This window comes from Lissotriton helveticus, chromosome 7, assembly GCF_964261635.1.
Source record: "Lissotriton helveticus chromosome 7, aLisHel1.1, whole genome shotgun sequence".
Lineage (NCBI taxonomy): Eukaryota > Metazoa > Chordata > Amphibia > Caudata > Salamandridae > Lissotriton > Lissotriton helveticus.
In genome coordinates, this window is record NC_136068.1 from 717,347,343 (window position 1) to 717,372,681 (window position 25,339).

Genomic DNA, 25,339 nt, shown 5'->3' on the forward strand with positions numbered 1-25,339 from the left:
GTTGACATCTGTACTCACGACCTGTTGACCAGCTGGAAGATCTTCATCTTCGGATTGATCCTAGATTCCAGAAGCTGAATCCTCTGCTTCGGAAGCGATGTCTTCATGCTGTTGTTCTTCGGCGTCTACTTCAATTGGAGCCTAGTCTATGATGAGGTCTGGTGTCGACGAAGATGAATGCGCCATCAATCTCGAGCTAGACGGTCCCTGATGGTTTTCTTGGTCTCTCATGCTCTGGAGATAAGCAGAGATTGCAAACCTCATGAAGATCGGTGGGAGGGAATTTGTGTCCACACCAAGGGCACTTCTTGAACGGTGTACTTTCCATGAGCCAAAGGCCCTATGCCGCAGTTGGGCCCGACGAGCGCTGGAATCGAAAAGTGAAGTCTCTATTCGACCCTGGTACCCGGAATCAAGGTCGACGACGATGCCAATGGTATTTTGATTGATTTATGGATTCGCAAAGAGATCGGTAACGGGACCGAACAATGAACACATTCAAGCCCGATGGCGGAAAAAAACAATCTGAAGATGGAGTCGATGCCCATGCGCACTACGATCTGAGGGAGGAGTCATCCAACAGACAAAGACTCTTCCAAGACAACAACAAAGTGTAATCATCCGGGCCCACCATCAGATGGTGATCTAATGCAATAGTGTGTGGTCTGCAGCCCATATGCCTCGAACATGTGTTTTTTTGGAAAAATTTTTAGGTTTGCAAGGGATTCTGGGTAACAGAAGCTGGTGGGAGGCAGCGCCATCCAGGATTCCCCTGGGCGTCTAGTTTTCAAAAATGTATAGGTTTGCTAGGTTTCCCTAGGTGCTGGCAGAACTAGGGTTGAAAAACTACAGCTAGGCACTTTGCCAAAAAAGGTTCATTTTTCACTGCGAAATTGAGGTGTGACCACGTTGCGTTTCGCACCGTTTTCTGTCGCATGCACTAGGCCTACCCTCACAAGTGAGGTATCATTTTTCTCGTAAGACTTTGGGGAACGCGGATCTAAGCAGATTCCAAAACTTTCCACCACATAAATGTGGGGAAATGTGGGGTTTTTTTTTACAATTTTTTAGGTTTGCAAGGGATTCTGGGTAACAGAACCTGGTGGGAGGCAGTCAAGTCACCCCATCCTGGATTCCCATGGGTCTCTAGTTTTCAAAAATGTCTAGGTTTACCAGGTTTCCCCTAGGTGCCGGCAGAGCTAGGGTTAAAAAACGCCAGCTATGCAATTCACAAAAAAGGGTACATTTTCATTGTGAAAATGTGGTGTGTTCACGTTGGGGTTTGAGCCCTTTCCGTTAGTGGACACAATGCCTACCCACACAAGTGAGGTACCATTTTTATCGGGAGACTTAGGGTAATTCAGATTTGTAAAGCAACTGTTATTACCTATTGCTCTTTGATGCATTTCTGCCTTCCAAATGAAAGACATTGTGTGAAAAATAAGTCATTTTGAAAAATGACCAATAATTCTCATGCTAGTATGTGTATTCCCAATTCTGAAAATGTGCAAATATGTACTGTTTCTACACACTATAATTTGTACCCATTTCAGAAATACATAGGTGTCTTTCATACCGATTTTTCCATGTATACATTTTCACACAATAATTGCTATGTACCCGGTACATAATAAAATAAAAAGCCATTGCAAATTGCTACTCAGTTTTTTGACTCTGGGTTCATCTGGTTCTTGGTGAACTTTTTTTTTTTTTTTAATAATAATAATAATAAACTTTATTGCGTGATTTAAAAATAAACCATTGCAAGTACAAAACATTTAAGAGGTTCAAGATTGCATTTAGAATGTTGAGTTCATTAAAAGTCAGTAGTATGTATAGATGATAACAAGTGAAACTTCCATTTAAAAAGTAATATTCTTAAAAGCCAGCAACAGCAAGTAAAATTTGGCAGCATTATTCCAATGGGGTGTCGCAAACTCTGGGCAGCTCGGTAAGTTTTTTTGCAGCGCGCTCCATGAATCTTACTAGGGCACAATTTAATTTAGTGTTCCTAGGGTCGAAACAGGCCAAAACTGCTGCTCTACAGCTTCTAATCATGTTTCTATTCCAGTGATGCTTGAGTAGGGCCCGTCTCTCTGTCAATAGTAGAGGGCATAGGCATATGATGTGTATGATGTCTTCATTTTGCATCCCACAAAGTCGGCATTGAACTTTTCCATGTTCTCTTTTCCATTTTGGCCAATGAGTCAACAGGTTAATAGCTCCCAGTCTCAGTTTTAAAAAACTTAGTTTCATCCGAGCACTAAACAATATAGTAAGGTACGGCTGTGGAATTAGCGAGACATAAGATTGAAGGGTCATCCACCCATGGCTTCTTTTTGCAAGGCTGGCTTTGTCTTCCACTATTGATAATTGTTTAGTGCTGATTTTCGCTAGCCTTTTAAATTCCATCTGACTTGCGTGCAAGTTCCAGAGGTCATTTAGGCACAGGGTTTTTAAGCCTTTTGACCAGTATTCATGTCCTGCTCGCCATGAGTTGTTATCAATGCTGGCCCACAAATGGTATCCTAAACTTCCCTCCTTTGATAACCTCAATTTGTGACAGCACACGAGGAAAGACATGGCTCTGGCCAATCGTTGTTTGCAGATGCCAAGTTCCAACCTAATTTGTGCCGGTGATGTATGGTTTGGTAAGTTGAACACAGACCTGTAGATCTTAGTAATTATTTTATCCAGGTGGTCACTGTCCAATCCTTTTAAAGCTTCGCTGCCGTAAGTTAAGGTAGGAATGATTTTTGCCTGAGCCACTTGTAAAGTGGGTGCAAGAGTAGGGCCTTGTAGTTTCTTTTGAATTAGTCCGATTGCATAAGCAAGTGCCATACCCTTCCTTTTTTGCTCTTCTAGGTGGGATTTGTATTTTCCGTTGTTGTTGAAAGTGACTCCAAGGTACCTTTGGCAGTTTGATTCGACAATGCTTTCATTGTTCAAAGCCCATGACAGTTTCTTAACTTTCCTTGAGTGCACCGCTAAAATTTTCGTCTTCCTGTTGTTGATTCGAAGCTCATTGTCGTTTGAGTAGTCGGAAGTAGCATCCAGAAGTCTTTGCATTCCGATCTTTGTTTTACTTAACAGTACCACATCATCTGCATATAGTAGATTTGTCAGCGGCAAGCCAGATAGTTTGGGAGCGTGGGAGTTGACCTTATTAAGGGCTTCAGGGAGGTCAGCTAAGAATAGATTAAAAAGTGTCGGGGCCAAGACACAACCCTGTTTGAGGCCTTTTTCCGTCGGAATCGGGCGAGACAGTCTTGAGCCGTCCCCGATCTTAATTCTAACCCATGTGTCCTGGTGTAGGAGTTGTATGGCTCTTAGAAGGGCCTCAGGAATGTTGAGTCTGGACAGCTTCTGCCAGAGTTTACTTCTGTTGACATTGTCAAAAGCCGCTTGGTAGTCAATAAACCCCATATAAAGTGAACAAGAGCAGAATTTCGCTTGGTCAATTAAGCATGATAGGGTCATGAGGTTGACTGAGGTACCGGTGTTTATTGTGAAACCTGTTTGATTCGGAGGAATTATAGAGTTTATCAGCCCATGCCCTAAGTGAGTTGAGCAGCACTCCCGCAAAATACTTTGCTTCGTTGTCAATGAGTGCGATGAGACGGTAATTCCCTGGGGATTTTTTGTCCCCGCCTTTGAAGATTGGTGCAAGGATGGATCCACGCCAGGAGGGCGGTATGGTGTTGTTTTGCAGACATGTGTTAAAAAGGGGGCTTAGTTTCGCAGCCCAGAAAGTTGCATCTTCCTTGAACAGAGCTTGAGGAATTCCACCTGGACCAGGCGCGCCATCCTTGCGTCCCTTTTTTATTATTTTTTCAATTTCGTCCTTCTGGACTGTCGCAAAATTGACGTGGCTTTGGGTCGAGTGACGTTCTTTTGTTGGTGTCATTTTATGACCTAGCTTATTTAGGGAGTTTGAAGTGTTCAGGAGAGGTTCCAGGACAATCTCTGTTTGTGATAATGTGTCCATGGGAGGGAGATTTGGATGGTTAATGAGCAGTTCCTGGTCATTAAAGTGGGAAAAGAGAAATTCAACCCACTCTATTTCAAGAATGCTCGAGGAAGCAACTTTGGATGTGCGCCCAGATGCGCTATTGATTGTGCGCCAAAACCTGGCAGAGTTGTTTGTTTTAATGTCATGCTGCAGTTTGACCCAAAACAGGTTCCATTGGCTTGTGCGTAGTTCACGTTTCGCTTTCTTGAGGTGGTTACGGGCCTCTCTCAATTTTATTATTTTAATGGGATCCATTGGATCAGCTTTTAAAGCCCGCCATAAGCGATTCATCGATCTTGTTGCAGATAGTATTTCAGAATTTGAGCGCGGCGTATACTTTTGATCAGTTTGACTTGTGCATTTTGTTGGTTAGGCGAATCTGTCAGTAAGTTCGGTAGCAAATGTTGACCAGTTGGCACATATATTGTCCAGGCACGTTTGGCGCTCAATTATTTGTTTGGCCTCTGCTGATATGAGTTGAAGATCCTTAAAGGAGCATTTGATGCGTTTGAGGTTGATTGTAAGGCTCTCAGATGGCATGTCCCTTACCTTTTTGTGTTGTGTGAGGCAAGTCCTCAGAATAATTTCTTGCGGGCAGTGATCACTTTCTGTTCTGTTTCCAAGACAGTATCCTGCTACTTGGTGGAGCAATGAGATGCTGACGAAGGTATAGTCAATTAATGAAGTGCCTTTTTTCGATAGATATGAGAATCGAGGTGGCTTGTCGGCAGGATAACGCCCATTTAAGGCTCTTAAGCCCAGATTTTCAAGGTTACCTTGTAGAGAACTTCCATGTGGATCGTCCTTGTGCCAACCAGGCTTGGCTTGTGGTGGAATCACCCAGATGCTATCATGTGATTTAGTGACCTCATTTTTTTGGAGGACTGACATTAACCACATGTTAAAGTCACCAGTGAGTAGGATTTCTGAGTTTAGAAAACCTGTTTGCACTCTTACTACTGACGCTGTTACTTCGTCTACAAAGGATTTCCTGGATGCTGTGTTTGGGCGGACGTAGGCATTCATGAAGATTAACCTCCAATTTTGGCCATTGTTCAAAGTAAGAGAGATTCCCACACATTGGAGGCGATTTGATGAGCCCGGCAGGTCCCAGGAGGTGACTGCATTTTTTGTCTATATATAGACTGCAAGACCGCCACTCCCTCTTCCTGGACGATTCAGTTTGTGCGCTGGAATATGGTGGGTTTTAAAGCCTTCTAGGTGCTGCGGTGCCGTAAGCCATGTCTCTTGTAGTAAGAGTATGTCGAAACCCCGAAAGTAGGAAATGGTAGCGTTGTCCTCGAGTTTGCTCGTAAGGCCATTTATATTCCATGAACAGATTTTTAAAGGAATCTTTTCGTGGCAGTCCACCCTGCTGGGATGTCAACGTAAAAGGCGGGTTGTATTCAGGGCGCCGGCCAGCCATGACCATGAACCCACCTCGTCCTGATTCCTATTTATTGTGATCCCGTCTTCTTTTGCTTTCCTCATTGGGTGGACAGAAGTGGGAGTTTTGTTGCATGCACCCCTGAGGACGGAGTAAACTGTACCCCTCCCTACACTTCTATGTTCAACACCACAGCTTCCCTGTAGAACGTATGGATAGCCCTCTTCCCTGCCCGGTTGTATCAATATTCCCCATTGCTTGAAGGTGTCGATTTGCCCTAGAATTTTGTTCATTGCCTCTGCGGTTCTCCAGGTGATCTTTGTGGGTTCGTTTGATTGGCCTTGACATGGTGCAATGAATTCTACCGATATTATGGTAATTTCGTCTGACAAACCTGACGCTTGTATCAGCTTTAAGATGTTACCCCGGTTTAGGATATCATGGCTGCCTTTAGACTTATATTCTGGATAGAAGAGGGTAGAGAGGTTGTCCCCACTCCGAACTGTGCTATTTGGCCTGGGAATTGCCTCGGTTTTGTCCATGATTGGCAATTGCGCAATTTTTATCGAAGGAACCGTAAAAGGGATCTCGTTGCGCACAGTATCAGGCCTTTCATTGTTTGCCTGACCAAAGTTCCAGTTTTCACTTGCTGGGAGTGCGCCCTGTTGGTAGTTGACACGCTTTACTGTATCTTCCTGCTTTAAAATGGGGCCTCCAGGCGGCCTTGTCGCGAGACTCGGAGTATGATTCACATCTGTTTCCTTCTGCGTGATGTGTGTGTTAGGGGGAGCCGAGTTGGTAGTGGTTTTTTGTTCTTTTGCTTCAATGAGCAAGCATTTTCCCGGGGGGACCGTTGGTGGTTTCTTTACTGTTGGCGAGCTGGAAATGAGGCTCTTCCTTTTGTCACAATCCTGGTTAATTAGTTGTGCTTCCGTTGTTATTCCTGGGTCAGAGGGATTTCCTTGCTCATCGTCTCCGGAGACACCAGGACGTCTAAGGCTGTTGAACATCGGGTAGAGGTTTAGGACTTGTTTGCTCCTTCTCATTTTATTACGTCCTTTCCGCTTCCTCTGTCTTTTGACTTTTCCCGCAGGGTTTTCCTCTTCTTGTTCAATTGGGGAGAGAGTAGGGGAACTAACTCTACTAGTGACCTGGGGAGATTGCTTTCCTCTCGTGCCGCCACCTTGCACCGTATTCTCTTCAGGTCGTGGGGAGATGACAGCTTTTTCCTCACTTAGCCTTGAATTAGAAACTGTTTTGGATTGACGAGCTTCGCTTGGATTACCGGCATCTGGATCGCTGCCATTCCCAGAGATAGGTGTAGCTTTTGCTATTTCTTTTAAGTCTGCTACAAGCTTTTCCATTATGCCTGGAAGCGAACAAAGTTTCTCCACTATTGGTGAGCAATCACATCCTTGCTGCGGGCGATCTACAGTTTCCTGGGCCCGTCTAATCAGGCTGTTTAGATTTGAGATCCTTTCGTCGATTTTTGCAACATATACGGCAAGTGTATTTAGAAGGCTGATTTGAATGTCCATTTTATCAGCCTGGTAGAACATTGCGTCTGCTGACTTTTGAAGGATATCAAGGGCGGTAGCCCATGCTTTTTCTTGTGAGGGGACCTCGCTTTTGTCCTGCCTTGGAGTTGCTGGTGGCTTGGGAGGGCCAGGATTTGAGTTCCCATATGAATTCAACATATTTGCCCATTCCGTCGAATCGAGGTAGGAAAGCTCCTTCATGACACCCTCAGCATCTTCTGTGTTCGTTACGATTTCAGTGTGCACTGGCTCAGATTTGCACACACGGTATAGGTCCTGTTGGTTGCAACCACCCCCCCCCCCCCGAGGGAGGTGCCTGGTTTTTCCGTCGTAAAGGCGGTGTTAATGCCCTTGATGAAATGAAGCGCAGATTCTCCGTTTTGACTGCACGGGATGCTGAAGCTGGCTTCAGGAAGCATTTGGTTAAAGTTTCCCAAAATGCTGCTTTTTTCTACCGCTGGTTCTATATCGATTTCCTTTGTGTTGAGGCCAACGCTGGATATGGATAAAGCGAGTCTGGATGGAGCAGATTTGTGGCGACACGCTCTCAGTCTTGGGGGAGTCTTCCTTACTGGGCTCCACCTGAGCGCGGTTCGAACTGCCGTTAGCGGTTTGATGGAAACTGTGGTTGACTTGTAACTGCATTGAGGAGTCCTTAATGCCCCATCTGCTGCGCGGCCCTTGGAAATGATCACCAGTGGGCTTAGGGGGGTTGGAAGCCCAGTGATGTTCTTGTTGCTAGAAAAAACCGTTGACCCGGGGTCCTTTATGAAGTTGAATTTTGTTGTTATCTTCGGTTGATTTCCAATAGGTTTACTGCCCCTTGAATCAGGACGCTTCCTGGGGGCCTGAGACTCACTATCAATTGTGATATCGGTGTCGCTCAGCAGCAGAATAGGTGACCGTTCTGGGTCCGAGACTGTCCTCACGTCTCTCCCTTTGCTTTTCTTTTTCCTTTGGGGAGCCGTTGTCCTCACCCTGCCAGATCTCATCTCGAGGCAAAAAGTAGATGAGGAGCTTAAATGAGGAGAGGCTCACAGAACTGCTGCTGGACCTCTGCTACGGCAGAGCTTCAATCTGCTGCTACTGGCCACCAGTCGCTGGGCACAGGTCCCTTTTCAAAAGGCCCAGGTCGCTGGTCACTGGTCTCTTATGCCTACACGCCTCAGGCCGCGCTGGCTAGCGTTCAGGCATAAAACCCACAAACTCGTGTCCCTTGCCTTGTCCCCGCTTTCTCTTCTATTCGCCAGCCCGCACCCCCAGCACTCAGGGTGATGGCGACGACGGTACAATCTTTAGCCTTAGGGCTCAGTTTTTAGTGGAGACTGGGTGTGGGTGTGGGAGTAGGTGTGGTAGTTCTCCGCCGTGTCCCTGTCAACCCAAAAACCCAGAAGGCAAGCAACAGTTTGGGATAACACGAGCCTCAAACGCTACACCCCTACCTCTTCGGGTGTGGTTAGGTCACGACGCGCGGTCCAAGGACTGGGTCCGACCCCTTGGAGCAACCTTTTGAGGCAGCTGGACTCCTCCTGCCAGTACCCTCAGCAGACTTGGCTTGGCTCAACACAGCAGCTCAGCACCACTCACACTATCTCCCTAGCGCTGTCTCTCTAGCGCTGTCGTTCTCCCTGCCGTGGTACTGAAAGCACAGGGCAGCCGGCAGCTTCAGGGAGTTGTGGCCCGATTGGGGAGGGCCAAGTGGGGCCAAAGGCGGCCCGGCCGGCACGCTCCAGGTGCAGCCCGGTACTTAGAGGCTCAGAATGCTGAAAACGCCAAACGCCAAACCGCTGCCAACCAGCCTCTCACAGCCGGTCCGCTCTTCGCTCTAGCTCCGTGCTCCTCGAAAAACGCGGCAGGCCGGACTCCCCCAGTACTGAGGGCTTGCTTCACACTTCACCTTCACCCCCGACTCTCACCGGAGCTTTGGAGCTTCGGCCCTGCTCTGCTGCTCTGAGGCTGCTCTGGGGCCGCGCACGCGATCGCCACCTAGCGGTCACCGGCAGTCAAGGAAAACCTACAAGTCCTATATATTCCCACAACCAGGAACGTCCAGCGGATGTAACGGTGTATTGCTTTCAAAGAGCTGTCATAATTACAAGAAGTTATAGGTGAAAACGTGGACACGAAAGGCTCTTTTTTTCAACAAATTTTCAATTTTCCTAATATTTAACTTAGTTTCTATAAAGAAACCTTGATGGATCTACACAAATGACCACTTTCTGAATTCAGAATTTTGTCTACTTTTTTTAAATGTATGGCTTTCCAGGATCCATTATTGCTTTCACACTCATTTTTACCATTAACTGGAAGGAGGTTAAAATCACAGAAAATAGCAAAAATAGGCTATGTCCCAGAAAAATGCCAAAACTGTGTAAAACATGTTGGTTTTCTAACAAAAGTCTGTCATTCCCTAAAAGCTGGGAAATGGCGATTTCAGCCCCACAAACCTTTTTTTGATAACATTTGCAGGGAAATACCCAGACGCTTTCATTTGTAGCCCGTTTTTCCCATTTGTCCGGAAAAGAATCAACATTTTGCTGTATTTAGGCTAATTTCTGGGACCCCTCCAAAGGAAACCACAAACCCTGGGTACCTTTAGAATCTCCATGATGTTAGAAGAAAAGGACGCAAAATTGGCATGGATACCTTATGTGGTCAAAAAGTTACAGGGGCCTAAACGCGCACTACCCCAAATAGCCAAAAAAAGGCTTAGCACAGGATGGGAAAAGGCCTAGCAGCGAAGGGGTTAAAAAGACAATTACCTTCGCTACTACCCGGGCATAGGGATTGGTTTGTGATTTTAGAAGGCAGGTTAGCTTTTAATTTGTAAACAAAACAAATTTAGAAACTGACTAAAAATGAAATTAGAAGGCAATGTATGAAACTAAAACATTGTCTATCAGACACACTGGGAAGACAAAGAAACAATACAGGAACATTACCTAGCATATGATGAAAAAAACACAGATGTTTCAATAAATAAGTCAGGGGAACTTCAGTTGAAAGACTAGTCACAAGGAGCCTCACACTCAAGACTCAAGACTCAATAGACAGCCAATAGTCTCTACTTCTCAGAGGTATCAATTGCATGCACTTGAAATACCCAAGTATATATGCACTTTTTTAATGGTGGCAGGCTGTAAATTTCAGAATATGACTGGTCAAAAGTCCTAGTACAAAAGCAGAAGGAATCTTAAATACTGCTAGGCTCTCTCGCTCAGCTGTTCCAAGAAGCAATGTGAGACTGAAATTAGATATCTTATCAACCAGGTATCAAACCTAAAGTGACTTAAAAATTAAAAAAATGCCTACTGCACAGTACCAAAAAATGCACAATCCAAGGAATGCCTTAACACAGTAGATTTTTGTATCAGCCAACACAAATTATACAATAGTGCCAGAGTATGGTGACCACATATCTTAACTGCATGAAGCGATGGAGGCCTCTACTTTTTTGCAACCCCATCATCCAAAATATCTGTTGTATTTTCAGTTTTGGCACAGCTGAAGAGGATACCAATATTTGAATCTTACGTAGCATACTTTTGATTATATATTAATTTTTCTTCTCAGTGGGTCGGACACGTCTCTGTGACGGTCACTTAGCATGGACCATCACCATGTATGCAGCACAAATCAAAATCTTGAGAGAACAGAAGGGCTCATCTCTTCACTCTCCTAGCCTTCACTACAAACTAGATAAACTAAAAGATTCGAAGGATTTGAAGAACGGTTGGGAAATAATCTTCAGAATGAAGTGGTGACTGCGCTGATCAGAATGGAGCTCCTATAAGGCAGTCAAATGATTTACTCAGACACACAGCAAGACCTCTACCAAAAGATGTAGATCGGGGTAACATTTTGGGAACGACTGGAAAGTGTACAGAACAAAAATATTCTAACGTCGAGTCTTGATGAGCACAACTTCCCATCTCCAATTCAGGAGAGGTTTCACCGATACACCCATGTGAGCTAAACGTCAGCCACAGCAGCCATACACTGCAGGAAATGACAGTCTTCCAGAATCATTGCACCACTCCACTATATAACACAAAAGACTCATGAGCTTGGGTGCACAGGGATTCGGAGTAGATCAAAACTTACCTTTCCATCAGGAGTCTTGTTTTCAACCCATAGCTCCTCGTTCGGCGGTAGAGTTGGGGCTGGGGCTGGTGCTGGTGTTGGGGCTTGAACTGGTGAAGGGGTTTGAGTCGGCGTGTGGTTTGCAGGAGTTGTTGCAGGCGGCATTCCTGGAGGAAACATCATTCCTGGTGGCGGCGGCATGTTATTCATGAGCGGCGGCATAAATGGAGGCCTCTACAGGTGAAAAACAGTAAGCTCAGCATATCAGTGAAATCATACTTTTGTTAAAATCAAAATTTCTCTTCCAATGCTTCAAATATGAAATTGGGATGCTTGTCTTTTGGAGTGGATTTTAACTGATCCGGAAGAACAGGAGGCCGACAAAAAATTAGCTCCATTTTCTTTAAGGGTAGAATCAACATTCTAATACATGAAAATGTGATAATCAGACCATGATGCAGCATTAACTTTCCTATTCATGGTATATAACTCATAGAAGACAGTTGTGAGTGGGAACATGTTCTTGCTCAAGACAAAAATCAGACTGCAGAATCACCATATGCAGCTTTTTTATTTCCAATCAATGTAGGTACAAGCTGGAGGAAAACTCACTGATTAGATCAGTCAAAATTACTTGCTAATGCAAGAAGCAACTAGGGAATGTGACAAAATGAGGAAGAATGGATAATGGGAATTCATTGTGTGGAACTGAAAAAAGTAGCAGAAGAGCAGCAAAGAAAGAAAATGAAACTGAGGAGAGAGATGGTATGAAAATAGGTGGAGGTGGGAGAAAGATGCACAACGTAGAGCTTTTATATGGTGAAAAGAATTAGTGAAGGCGAGAAGACTTGAGTAGGTGCCCCACTGCCCACTTTGGAGTCTGTCCAACTTGAGATATTTATTTAAACACCACCATGAAGGTCCAAATATTACGATGGAAATATAAAAAATGGCTTTTTCTGCCTGCACAAGACCGTTAGTGTTCAAATGGTAGGAATTGAACATTACATTAGACTGTGAAATGCAAATCAATAATTTTGGGCAGTTTGAAGATCTAGAGTAAATGTTTGAGTTTTACTTCACCTTTGGCAGTAAAACTTGCTAAATGACTGCTGGAGAAAAACGTATGTCCTCCAGTAACGCTCTTTCCGGTGGATACCCTACCTAACTGCAGATTCTTCCCCTTGTAACAGACTGGATCTCGAGATTTTTTTCACTATTTCCCTGGTGTGTAAGTAAGTGGTTCAGTGTCAAATCGGTTCCATCCAGGAAGTGATGCAAGAGCAACACAATCGCCACCACTGCATGCAGATACAAGTTACCTTCTGGACCTGGTTTGCACTGGCCAACTCGGAGCCACTGGCTGACAGATATGGACAGTATGCAGAGCTCAAAATTGGACCTTTTTATAATGGAGAAAACAGAACAGAATGGGGAGGTGGGTTAGTCAGTGAGGAATCTGCGGTTAGATAAAAGTGTCCACAAAAAAAGGCACAACCAAAGGTAAGCAACTTGTTCTGCTTAAGGATACTTCTAACCGCAGATTCATCACCCTGTGAATAGATACCAAAACAATACCGCTCAAGGTCTGTGCAATGGCTCAGACCAAAAGGTCCTACAGGACCAACAGGGAAAAATTCCCCCCCCCCCCCACCCCCCACCCCCACCCCCACCAAATGACATGGCTGCAAAGGCAGTAGAGCTTTGTAAACGTGTGAATGTTGCAGCCTGACAGATATCCAAGACAGGAACTCCACATGCTAATGCAGTGGTAGCAGCCGTGACCCTGGTGGAATGGGTCCACAAGCCTTCTTGGGGCTGATTCTTAGGCAGTATGTAGCAGGTTTTGATATAGAGGACTGTCGATCTTGAAAATGTTCTTTTGTATACTGCTTCACCCTTCCTATCTCCCACAAAGAGCTGATCGTTCACCTAATGATCTTTGGAGCAATTGACGTACAAAGTCAAAGCTTTTTGGGGATCCAAACAAAATCTTTATTCCCCTTTCAAGGGATGTGCAGGAGCAAAGAGTGACGCAAGGTTCATGGATTGTCTTACACGAAAAGGCATCACAACCGTGGGCAGGATGGCCGCCCTATTCCACAGTACCAATTTGTCCAGAAAAACATGCTAAATGATTGCTGGACAGACAGCGCTTGCAATCCACTCATGAGACAAGTTGTCTTGTCGCTATAAGAAATACGGGTTTCAGAGTCTGAAGACACGGAGGGAAGCTGTGAATTGGCCTGAATGGAGGTTCACATGAAATATGTAAGAACCAGGATATGATCACACTGTGGCATCACAAAATGAGTGGAAACATATGGATTAATCCTTTTGGAAAACGCATCAACAGGTGATCTGAACAACGAAGGCTGATCTGAAAAACATAAAAAGGTCAACAAATAACCTTTAAAAAAGAGGCCACAGTAAGAACTGCTGGGCTGTAGAGAATACAAAAAGCAGCACATATGATAATTTGGCATGCAACTGTTCTATCTGGCGAGAAGTACACTAAGCTACTAACTTCTACCAGCATGCCGCACATATGGTTTTTGTGATGGACACCTGATCACCAAAAAGACATTCCCTACATCGGGCAGTCAAACGCAGTCAGCTGTCTCCGCTCAGTCTCCATGCATGGCAGTGTAGATTGCCCAGGCCGGGGTGGACAGTCCAACCCTGTTGCTGTAACAGTAGATCCTCCCAAAGCACTAGCCTGATTGGGAGCGCAGATGACCATACCCAGAATTTCTGGGAACCACACTTTCCTTGCCCTATCCAGAGCACTAATAAGGTGTGGTAGGCAATCTAGGCAGAAAAAAAAGCCATCTAAAAGTCAGCGAAAATGAGGGGCCCAGGTCCCATTCACAGAAAAGCTAACAGTGTGAGAAGAGTAATCCTGTCGGGAGACTAAAAAGAACTGTAGGTGTGTAAACCTGTGCAAGGGAATAAAGGTTAGCTATATGTACATTGTGACAAAAGTAGCGCAAGTCATACAAAGCTCTGAATATGAATATCAGATTGTGTGCTATTCAAATGCTCATCAACAACTAAAAAGCTTTGAGAAAAAGTTTCTTGTTAACTACTTTGTACTCACAGGTTGGGAGCAGGAGTGCCCTGGGAAACAGAAGTAACATGCTTTACAGTGGTAAGTCAAAATCATATTACACACCTTTCCAGCATGGTTTATGCAAAATTGCATATGCAAAGCTCTGAATGATTAATAAAAACTAGTGTCTGGATATTCCTATGCCTGTACCATTATATATTGCCATTTTCTTCAATGCAGCTAAAGAAATGCATGTGTAATGTGTTCGCTCTAACATTCACGTAAATTTCACAATCATCCCGCTCACTCATGCGAGAGACTTTTGGGGTATTCACCGGCTTGTGAAATCAGCGAATCAGAGAGTAAACGGACCATATTTAATCTTTTACAGGGGTTAAACATGATAGTAGTACCCGGCAACACAGGATAGTTTATGGCCTAATAGAATCTATTAAGTCACCCTTAATGTGATGCATAAAAGAAGTCATGGTAGGCAAGAAACGTATTTATAAACTATCTGTTTAAGTTTGTAAAGAATATATCAACACTTACCTGAAGATGCGGTGGGCCCATCGGAGGAGGAATCCCTCCTGGCGGTATTGGAGGCATGTTGGGATCAAATGGAGGGCGTCCAAACGGCGGACGAGGTGGTGGCGGTGGTCCTCGCATCATTCCAAATGGAGGAGGTGGTCTCATGAGAGGTGGTGGACCTCTCATAACTGTGTTGGGAGGTGGGGCCGGACCTCGAAATCTCATAGCCTGTTGCTGAGCCATCCTGTACAAAAAACACAAATAAATCCCTATTTTATTAACTTTTGACTCCATTAGGCCACAAACTAATCCTAAAACAAATCATTCACTCAAAAATGAAATGTAGGCAATTTTTCATACAAATATTAAAAGAGCATACAATAGACATGGAAACCCCATGCAAACTAAGTGTATCCTGATAAAGGAAGGTGAAATAAAAGGACACTTGAGGTGTAGCAAATCCTTGCTAAAAGTGAGGGATGTCTTATAACGTGAAATATAAAATGACGGAAAAACTATATATCTTTTCAGATGCAAGACACCCATGCCATTAGACATTTTTAGGTCTTGTTTGACAATGCAGCTGTCGCAAGACTATCGACAGAAAAAGACCTTTAAGAAGAGCCATTGAGAGAGGAGATTTCCCCTCACCCACGCTTATTTGTCCCCCGTTCAGCATTTACCTATCCCCCCATTACAGCATTTACCTGTACCACATTACAGCATTTAATTGCACAGTAGTTGTGTTTCCTCTGAACAAGAGTGCTTGTATTGTACAGATTATGCTCAATAGGGTTGGTCTGAGATGGATATGGTGACAAGCCAATGATCAAGACTGTTGTTCAAGTGATTCACTGGGAAGTTGTTCAATGCCATATAACAATTATTAGGAAGAATTATGGTAAAAACATTAGATCAGAGCTATTTATTGTAAATTGATTCCCAGATCACAGTAGTAGGCAATGGTTTAGTACTATCAACACACTGCACCTGCATAAACCCAATATTTTTTGAAGCCCATTGTTTAACTGCTTGGCAAAACCCCCAAGAAGTGGATATACATTATGAATTCAATGTAAAACTTCCTGTACATTTGTCACAATGTAAAGCCAATTTCTATGTGTTTTGGCAAGCAGTTTATAGTAAAAACCCTGCTGATTGTATTTTTTTACGGTCTTGCCTAAGCAGCGCTTGTGCCATCTCTTCGAGACATCCTATTCTCCGTTATGGACTTGAAGCTCCAGCTATTTTTAACCCAACTTTTTGATAGGCCCCCGTTACTGTCCTTCCTAAATGGTTGCTTTTGATTTGTGAATAGGCTTAGTAGTCTCGTACTGCCTTTTCTACCCTTGCAACCTCCCATGAGGACTAGCCCTTTTTACTTGTGTTCTTACTCTGCAGGTTTTATTAGCAGTCTGTGAGCACCATTTCCTTAAAGTACTTTCTCCGACCAGCTGGTGAAGGCAGGATACTCTCTTCCGCAACTGCTGCTTCTTCTATTTTTTTTATGCCAGCATGGCATGCCTTACGTTTTATCGCATCCAACACGAAAAAGAAGCAGCATGACATGAATGGCCATTGTGTACCTAAAACTTTTTTTTCCCACAACACAATAGATTGTGCTTTAGCTACAACACGGCATCTGCTTTTTTTTGTAAAATTGTTTTTTCCCCAGAACACATGGTTCACAGTCCCTCAACCCAGTCTCGCCCCCAGGCTTATTGTTTCAGAACAGCACCCGCTCTTACTTTCACAATGGCCTCTGCGGAAAGCTGCAGTGCTTTACTGCGACACAAGACTTTGCGGCGCTGACCTGACCGACCCTACTGATTGATTACTATGCTATTTAAAAACCAGCATGTTTGAAACTTTGTTATGAAGACTCTCATTCGACATTATATGAGAATTGTTCTCTGAATAATTTTTTTTTTATATTAAGCCTTGAGAAAGCCCTGGTCCAATTGACCGATTAGGGTGAAACACGTGTCGGCAGTTGTACCCTATAAACACAAACATCGTATATGGAGCAATAAAGATGTAACTAATAACTTTTTGAAGACATCACAAAGCATTGGCTTCTTACTAAATAAGGTTCCTCATTTGGATATCTGGCAACCATTCAAAGAGGAGCAAACACCGAAACCCCTTTTGCAAAGTTATGTTTCTGAGGGCGGGAAAGGTCCAGTGCCTCGAGCAAAGCTTCTCTTATACAAATCGACAACTAATGAAGGCAATATCATCTGGACCTTCTTCAAATCCTCAATACTTTACTGCGACATATGTCTGCGCAACCTTCACATTTTAAACTTGCACGGTGCATTCACAGATTTCATGTGCCAATGTTTGCTGAGAGCTGACAGGGGCGCACATGGATGGACCATAGCGGAGCACACTTCCTGTACAGGCAGCAGTGTCTGCAACACTGCGTTCTAGTACTTTCAGTGCCTTAGTACTGTACTGAGCGCCTGTTACCAGTGCCCACAGGCGAAGACTTCAACGCAATAACTGCCAACACCAGTGCACACACATGCTTAGTTGGGGAAGGGCCTTTAGCGTGCCCTCTCCGGATACCATCCATGGTGCTGCTCTTATTTAGTGATGTGAAACTTACTTAGTGAGACCTTGCTCGATGCATCCCTCTATACGGCGTTCGCTGCTCTGACCATTCACTCGGAAACTTCCGACTTCCATCCGAGGAGCCATATTCCATTAGCGTTAAACACCTGGATGTTTGCCTGCACTGAAGGCTTCTTGCAAAACACATAGGCAGACTTTATATTTGGGCCATGCAGCGGAGAATGCTTTGGTGATGGAATGTCTAGAAAAGGGGGGGGGGGGGTGAGAGATGAGGCGAGGTTTCTCATTCTTTGGTCATTGGTCCCCTGGCAACGTCAACATCCCATGGAGTGGATCACAACTGTCCTCATGTGCTCAACACCAATTTAAATTTGCGGTTTCAACTTTCACAACTCAATGGGAAAAGGAAATCACACAGAGCATTTTGTAGATAATTATGCGCCCCTCTTCCAGATGGGACTGTTTGGTTAAGCAACATTATTTACGTACCAAGCCCCGGAGACAAATAGAGTGCACTCCGTACTGTATCAGACAGAACATCCTTGCATTGGGAAAAGGACATCCAAAGCCTCTGTGGTGCCAGGACCCCCCTCCAGCGGGAAGTACACCTCAAACCAGCCCAGGGTCCGACCGGTCTAGAGGGAAATCAGGAACTGACTTGCAGGTTGGTCTGACAGGTAAGTGATGGGTCTGTTTTATGGTCTACTGGCCGATTTTTACTGTTTTCCCAGATAATAAAACAAATATTGCCTGCAGCAAGCACAAATGCATGCAGTCTTCCATACCTTGCAAAACACTTGTACAGCGCATATTTATGGCTCAGAACTGACCCAATTTGAAAACATTGACCACTTTTTAAGCTATCAAATGCACTAAAAGGTGACAGAGCTGATTTTCTGTCCCAGTCTGACCCCAACCCTGCACCTTTGTAAATTTGCAGAGGGGAGGGGTTGTACCATTTTACTTTACCCTATTGGTCTGCAGAACTAAAGCAGTCTGTGGCGTGTTGAACGCTTTTAATGATATCGTGACCGCAAACTAGATACCATTATCTGGTCTCTCTACAGTGGTCTGTTCAACTGGTTCATGTGAGTGAGATTTTAAGGCAGAATATATTTATCTATCAGCTAGGGTTACCACCTCCCTCCAGGTCACTGCAGACACTGTTCCAGTACTGGAGCTTTGTGTGGCAGCCTCATGCATTCTGTGTGTTGTAATCCTATTTTGCTTGCATTGATCTATTTAAGAGAACACTCCTGAAATCGATTTGTAGATGAAAAGTTTAGGATGGGAGAAAGTGTCTGTATTGACCTGGAGTAAGGAGGCCATTCTCCTATCAGTCGTCTTATGTTGAAACGTGCCCCGTGCTGCCTCTTCTGGCAGGCACAAAGATCACTGATATGTACTTCTGAGGTTCCAAAGTTCATAGCTTTATCCTTTTGAGAGCTTTTGGGCAACGTGCTGATCTGTCTAGGGAATGCAGGCGGGAACAGCTTCCAGTAAGATGTGTCAATCGTAAGAGAATCTTGTGGCGAGGATAAGGAGAAATGAAGACTCCCTTTGCAGCAGCTGAGCTCTAAATGAATGCCATCTTCAGTTTATAATTGACAGACACTTGGACCTTCCTTTCGTAACAAACCAGTGGGAGTCCCAATACACCCTTGGAGGCTTGGGCAAATAAACAAGTGTTATAAAAGGTGCCTACAAGGGATGTTAGTCACTAATCATAGTCAAATTTCACATAAACTTGTTACTAAAATGTTGTGCCCCAAATGGTGACTGAACGTTGAAAAAATCTAAACATCAATGTAAGTTGTTCATAAAAAGAATATTCAGCAGAACAAATAGAGAAACACAGGTATATTTTTTTTTAGGGTACACAATTTTAATGTGAAACAGATATGTAAGGGGTACAATTAGAGAAAATAAAACACCATGATGGAGGGTACACAAAAGAGCCTACTAATCATAGGTGTGAACAACCATTCCAAAAGTATATAGGAAAGGAAATTAATCTAAAGCAATAGAAAACAATTCCTCAAACAACTCAAATGCTAGGGAAATGGACGCAACAGTCGACGTTTCGTCAGTCACATGACTCTGGCTGAGGCGACACGACTCAAGGCTGTATGATTGCTGGGGCCCCTGTTAATGACACTAGTTTCTTGCATCTGAAGTACCAAACTGCTGTCCCTCTGCAACAGGATCTCCCCTGCAGAATTTCCAAACTGGTCAACCAAAAAGTGGCTGATTTGCAGAGTACAGAGTCTCGTTCGTCTTCAGCAAATACCTGGTGAGATTGTTCAGAGTTATTTGTTACCAAGTATTTTGAATTATTCATTAGTTTCTGGTATTGCGAATTTTATTGTATTATATTGGTTGGGTTTCAGGTTAGACCTGATAAATAGTCCTGTATTGATAAGTTCTCTCACTTAGATGGTCTTTGACTTTAAGGCACAACGAGGAAACTAATGACATATTTCACAGAGTCGTCGTTGCTGTTTAATGGGTCTTATACGAACCTAGCACTCCCCTTGTCTATGTCCTATAATACACCAACTTAAAGCAACTACGAGGGGGCCTAGTAAATGTCAGATCCCTAGGCAAGAATGCACAACACATTTATGATTTAATTTCAAGCCAAAAACTGGATGGTCAATAATATATCTTAAAACGCTAAAATACTATACATTTGATTTCAGAGCTTAAAGTGGCTTCTGCTTCCAACTAGAAAGCTCTGCATCATTCGCGGGAGGCTTGATTTAACAGCTAACAGGGACTAGTCAAAAGTTTTCAAACACCCTGGGAGAAAATCTGAGCACCCTGGTGGTTAAATATTCCAATTTTGCCCTACTGGGAGATTTAAACCTATACATGGAATCACTAGATACCCCAAGTGCAAACATTTTTGGAGAGATCGTAGAAACTCTGGGACTCAAGCAGCAGATAGCTGGCCATACACACTGCGTGGAGCATACCCTGGATGGAATCGAAACTAATTCCACTAGTCTCAAAACAGCCTCCCGCCGGTCAACATAACCTGGTTAGACGACAAGTTCATCCCTTTCAGGATAAGACGCCCCAATACACATCTTGTGAAAGATTATAGAGAAACCTGCCACAAAAGTAAGCAAAAATGGAACAAAATGCTAACTAATCCTAATCTGCACACCGTGGCAGAACAAGGTAGACCTGCCCTAACAGGGAACCCCTCGCTAGATACTCACATCTTCAATGACTGGATGGCTTCACTTGGCAACATTTTTGCACCACCTGCCCCGCCAAATAGAAATATCTCTAAGAAGGCCTCTGCATCACCCCTCAGCTAAAATAATTACAAGGTCATTGTAGAAAACGTAGAAGGAGAAAAAGTTACAAATCAGAAGAGTTCACTCTTTTTAAAGCGGCTCTCAAAAACTACCATCAGCAAATTAAAATCGGGAAAGAAAACCCAGTACGCAAATCTGATTAGTCAGGCAGCATCTGATTAGAAAACAATTTTAATTGTTACAATTTTTCCACACCCTTACATTCTCAAGCATTAAATTCCACCTTTACAAATCCTATGTGATCAGATTGTTATTACTTTGATTAAAAAAAAAAAAAAGACTTAAAAAAATGTTTAAGTTACCAAACACTGTGCTTGCAGAAAGAGCCGACCTGGATAATATACTTAAGCTTAATTGCTTCAAGGAGATTAGTCTGGGACAATCACGCCAAGCTATCCTCTCATGTAAAATTGGGCTCCCCTCTTGATCCCTGCCCTCCAAAAATATTGCATGCAATCATTGATACTATACTATAAACCCAACTATCAACCAAATAATAAGCTCCTCTTCCAGGCAAGCATCAGTACCAGCAAATTGGAAAATAGCTTCAGTCAAGCCCCTCCAAAAAAGTCAACTACCGGACCCTCCAACCCTCTCGAATCTCAGGCCCATCTCCCTGCTACCATGCTTAAGCAAAATAACAGAGAAAGTAGTAAATACGCAACGAAATGCTTTTTTGCAGGAAGCTAATATCTTACACCCTAGTCAATCGGGTTTTTGGCCTGGACACCGAGTCAGCACTGCTACATACAACGGAAACATTAAAATTTGCCCTGGATCAATGGAAAAATGTAGTGCTGAATCTGTTGGATCTACCGGCCGCGTTTGACAAAAGTCTCCTACGACATCTTGGGAGACCAATTAGAAGCAAGTGGCATCTCACACAAGGCCTTGGCCTGGCTAAAATAATTTTTTGAGAACAGGAAACAGATAGTAACCCTCGGCCACTTCCAATCGACGGAGAAACCTTTGCTCTCTGGTGTCCCACAGGGCTCGGCCCTGAGATATAGAGATATAGATATAGAGGCAAGATTTCCAGTCCTCGGCTTGCTCGCGTTGTAGCTCACGCCACAGGCCAATCCAACAGGACACGGACCCAAAGTAGGTGCTCAACTTATTTTATTTCCCAATGTCCAGACGCTTTTCGCAGCTTGATGCCGCTTGCTCACTCGACAAATGTACGTAACACAGGGATGTGCTTTTAAAGTGACAGTGCATAATTCCTGAATCACGTGATCCTACTCAATAGATATAGGCAAAAGACTAACGTTTTTGTCAAAAGGGTACATAGTATATCTGTAAAATACACAGTATAGTGACACTGAGATAGTGCGTTTGAATAGCTGACATACTATGAAAGACTTATATTTGTAATGGTCTCTCGTTATAGACTATTCTATAGATATAGATATAACCTCTGCTGAACCCGATTGCATCTTTTGACATCGAGTCTCTCTCGTATGCTGATGACACTCAGTTAATCCGAACATTAGACAAAGATTCCATCGTGGCAGAGGAAACTTTCAGTGCTACCTCTCCGCCGTCTACTGGTTGAAATCTAACCATCTCAAATGCAATAGCCAAAAGACGAAGATCATGTTGCTCGGGAAATCTAACATCTTCACGACCAAACAGTGGTGGCCAACTGACACTGCACCTCCTCCGAACAGTGGATGTTGTGAGCAACTTTGGGATGAGATTTGATACCTAATTGTCCTTCCACCAGCAAGCTCTGTCGGCACCTGCTTCCACATGGTAAAATCCTTTCAAAAAGTTTATTGATCTGCTTCCAGTCACAGCTAGAAAGACAGTTGCAGTTGCCTTAATCCTGTCTCGTCTAGACTACTGTAACAGCCTATACGCAGGAGCCAAGAAGGTAGTCCTGAAAATATTACAGATGGTTCAAAACGCAGCAGGCCGCCTGGTATTAAAATTGCCCTGAGGTTCCTCGGCATCAGCGGCACTCAATACTCTTCACTGGCTGCGCGTACGTAAAAGGATTCTCTTTAAGATCTTAGTAATCACCTTTAGAACTTTTAGGTCAACAGGACCTAAATACCTCAGGACTAGAATCAAACCATGTGTTACCCAACGCCTATTGAGATCATCTTCTGAAAACTTTCTAGCACCTCCCAGCTTTCATTTGATGTCCAGAGGAGGCAAATCAATGGCAGTCCTGGGAACTAAAGCTTGGAACAGTTTACCCACTCATCTCACATTCCTGCAGTCAGAATCCATTTTCAAGAAACTTCTGAAACCCTGGAGTTTTGTAGCCACAGATAATATAGTGTTTTCACTTATTTGATCAGTTTTCCCCACCACTACACCTCTGCATCAGCGCCATGGAGAAAAAGCTGCGCTATATAAATGACATCATTTATTCATTCATTCACGCCTGGATGAGTACCAACCAGTCCCAGTCGAGGGTAGTCCTGCATGGAAGATGACAAAATCTGGGACAGGTGTGAACTTGTGGAACAGACTGTGGAATTGATATACTAATGCAAATGAGGATTTGAGACTGCCACTGTACGTTTCATTTGATCTAGATAAAATTCAATATTTCCAGCAATGTTTGTTTGAGAAAAAGGTCAGATAAGCAATGTGGGACAGTTTTAATGAATGAGAAAAACATGCTACAATGTTAGTAATTAAAGAACTAAAAGAGAAGGAACGAGAACAGAAATAGTGAGTGTTGCAGAAAGCCAAAGTATATGATCAATTAAAACAAACTGAAAGTATTGAATGTATGGACAGAGAGTTTAGAATGACCACTAACAAGACATATGTGACAAGAGAAAGAACATGTGGACAATGATGAGGTATTAGAGAGACTATTAGAGAATCCCCCACCATATGCCACCCAGGTTCCCATGCGTGCCGCACACGTACAAAATTTACCACTTCAGATGTGTCAGCAGGGAAATGCACCTCTAGTACCCATCCCAAATGTACCAATCCTTCCTGCCCCCTTACCAAGTCAGCAACTGCCTGTCCCACCCAGACCAATACTTAATCCGTCTGCTGCTCAACAGCAGTCACAAGCAGGACAAGCGATACCTGCACCAAATGTATGGACTACCCCTCAGGTAAATTTTTTTACCAAGGCTAGTAACTGGACAAACCCCTTCTGCATCCCAATCTGCTGGAAACACGCCTACAGGTACCTTTGATTTACAAGCATAGTGGTAACTTGAGAGATAGGAGTGGGAATTTGAGAGACAGACCCAATACTTGATATGGATCACAGAGAGCTGATCCACAAGAGTTGAAACTGATGGCCCATAGCTGGATGGATGACATAAATAATGCCACCATGAATACTGCTATGCCAACTGTAAATAGGTTTGATGTTTTTCAGCAAAAAACTTACTCATTCAATATAGGACTGAGAGAATGGAGGACTGGTGGACATGGTGTAATAAAAATACCCCACAAGAGGTGTTACAATTGTAGCATGATGCGCAAGGTCACATAATCCCTTCCCCAGATGTCCCACAGGCTGTTGAAAATAGTTTGCATTAGGGTTTTAAGGTTAGAAGAAATCATCAAAAAATGAATGGGGAACATCCCATGAGTGACATATACCCCCTTCCTGCACCCCCTGCTGCTGGTGGTGTTACTGTTCAGAACCCCATTCCCCAATTTGTTCATACTACGTGGAGTAGGTATGAATTAAAGGCAATAAAGAAATGTTTGCCAGAGTTTAGGAAAACCCCAAAGGGGTTTTATGAAGCCTTAGAGTCAGCCACTAAATTATGTGTAATGACATTCAAGGATTTGGATCTATTTTTGGTGCCTTACTCCCCAGAGAAATATGGAATGCGGAGACATGATGATGATGTAGCGCACTTTGGGCATGCTTGGGTACATTTTGAAAATCTTGAGACACAGAGAAGACCAGGGGACAGACCAGATCAAATTGTACTCGATTTACCTGATCTTCTTAATGCTAATTTGCTACGAATAATACTATACTAAGGGAAGATGTAAATTGGGATAAAAGAACAGCTTGTAAACAAAAACCTATAGAAGAAGTCTCAGAATCTTTCACTAGGTTGGAGGAAATATTCAGGGCTCACAGCGGTCAAGATTTGGCAACAGTCACGGGGAAAAGAATGCTTGCTGACAAAATTGTGAATAATTTGATGAAAGAATTAGGAGAGTTGATTAAAGTATCAGAGAGCACCTGGCCAACTAAATAACCTGCATGCTTTTTGCGTTATATATGGAGCCGTTTGCGGAGAGGGTCCACCAACACCTGAAGTTATCAGGGATCAGAATGGGGGAGGGGGAGCATAAGATTTCATTATATGCAGACGATGTGGTCCTATTTTAACTCAGCCAGCACTTTCATTTACCCCCTTAATGGAGGAACTGGAGCTATTCAGTCTAGCATCAGGCTTCAAAGTCAACCTCCATAAACTCAGTGAGCACGACCCTCGCTCAAGCAGAACAGCAGGCCCTAAAGTCACAGTTCCCAGTGAGCATCGGAAGGCGTCCAGTACTTGGGTTTACAGATGTTCCCCACTCTGACCAAACCGGCACAAGTGAACTATTCTGGTCGGGATTAGGAGCGAGCTCACAAACTGGAAGAGGCACACCATGTCCTGGTTGGGCAGATTGGCTGCCGTTAAAATTACCTGCCCTCCCACAGATACTGTATGTGATGCAGACGCTACCGCTTAGTCCCCCTCCCAACATGCTATCACAGATGCAACACCTCATCAGTAACTTTGTCTGAGGAGGCAAGAAACCGAGAATGGCCCGACATTTGACGTATTTAAAACAGGAAGACGGGGTTGGGTGGTCCAGTGTTTGGAACTGTAC

The 25,339-nt window shown here is 43.8% G+C and overlaps 1 protein-coding gene across 1 annotated transcript in view; it reads right to left on the minus strand.

Annotated features, from left to right (window-relative positions):
• The window catches only part of TCERG1 (transcription elongation regulator 1), an 800,085-nt gene that overhangs the window by 721,556 nt on the left and 53,190 nt on the right, over positions 1-25,339 (minus strand). Inside the window, exons 2-3 of the mRNA XM_078653039.1 lie at positions 14,625-14,847; positions 11,042-11,254 (exon numbers count right to left, since the gene is read on the minus strand). Coding sequence (XP_078509165.1) covers positions 11,042-11,254; positions 14,625-14,846 — 435 coding nt within the window. The 5' untranslated portion in view covers position 14,847. The remainder of the gene's footprint in view (positions 1-11,041; positions 11,255-14,624; positions 14,848-25,339) is intronic.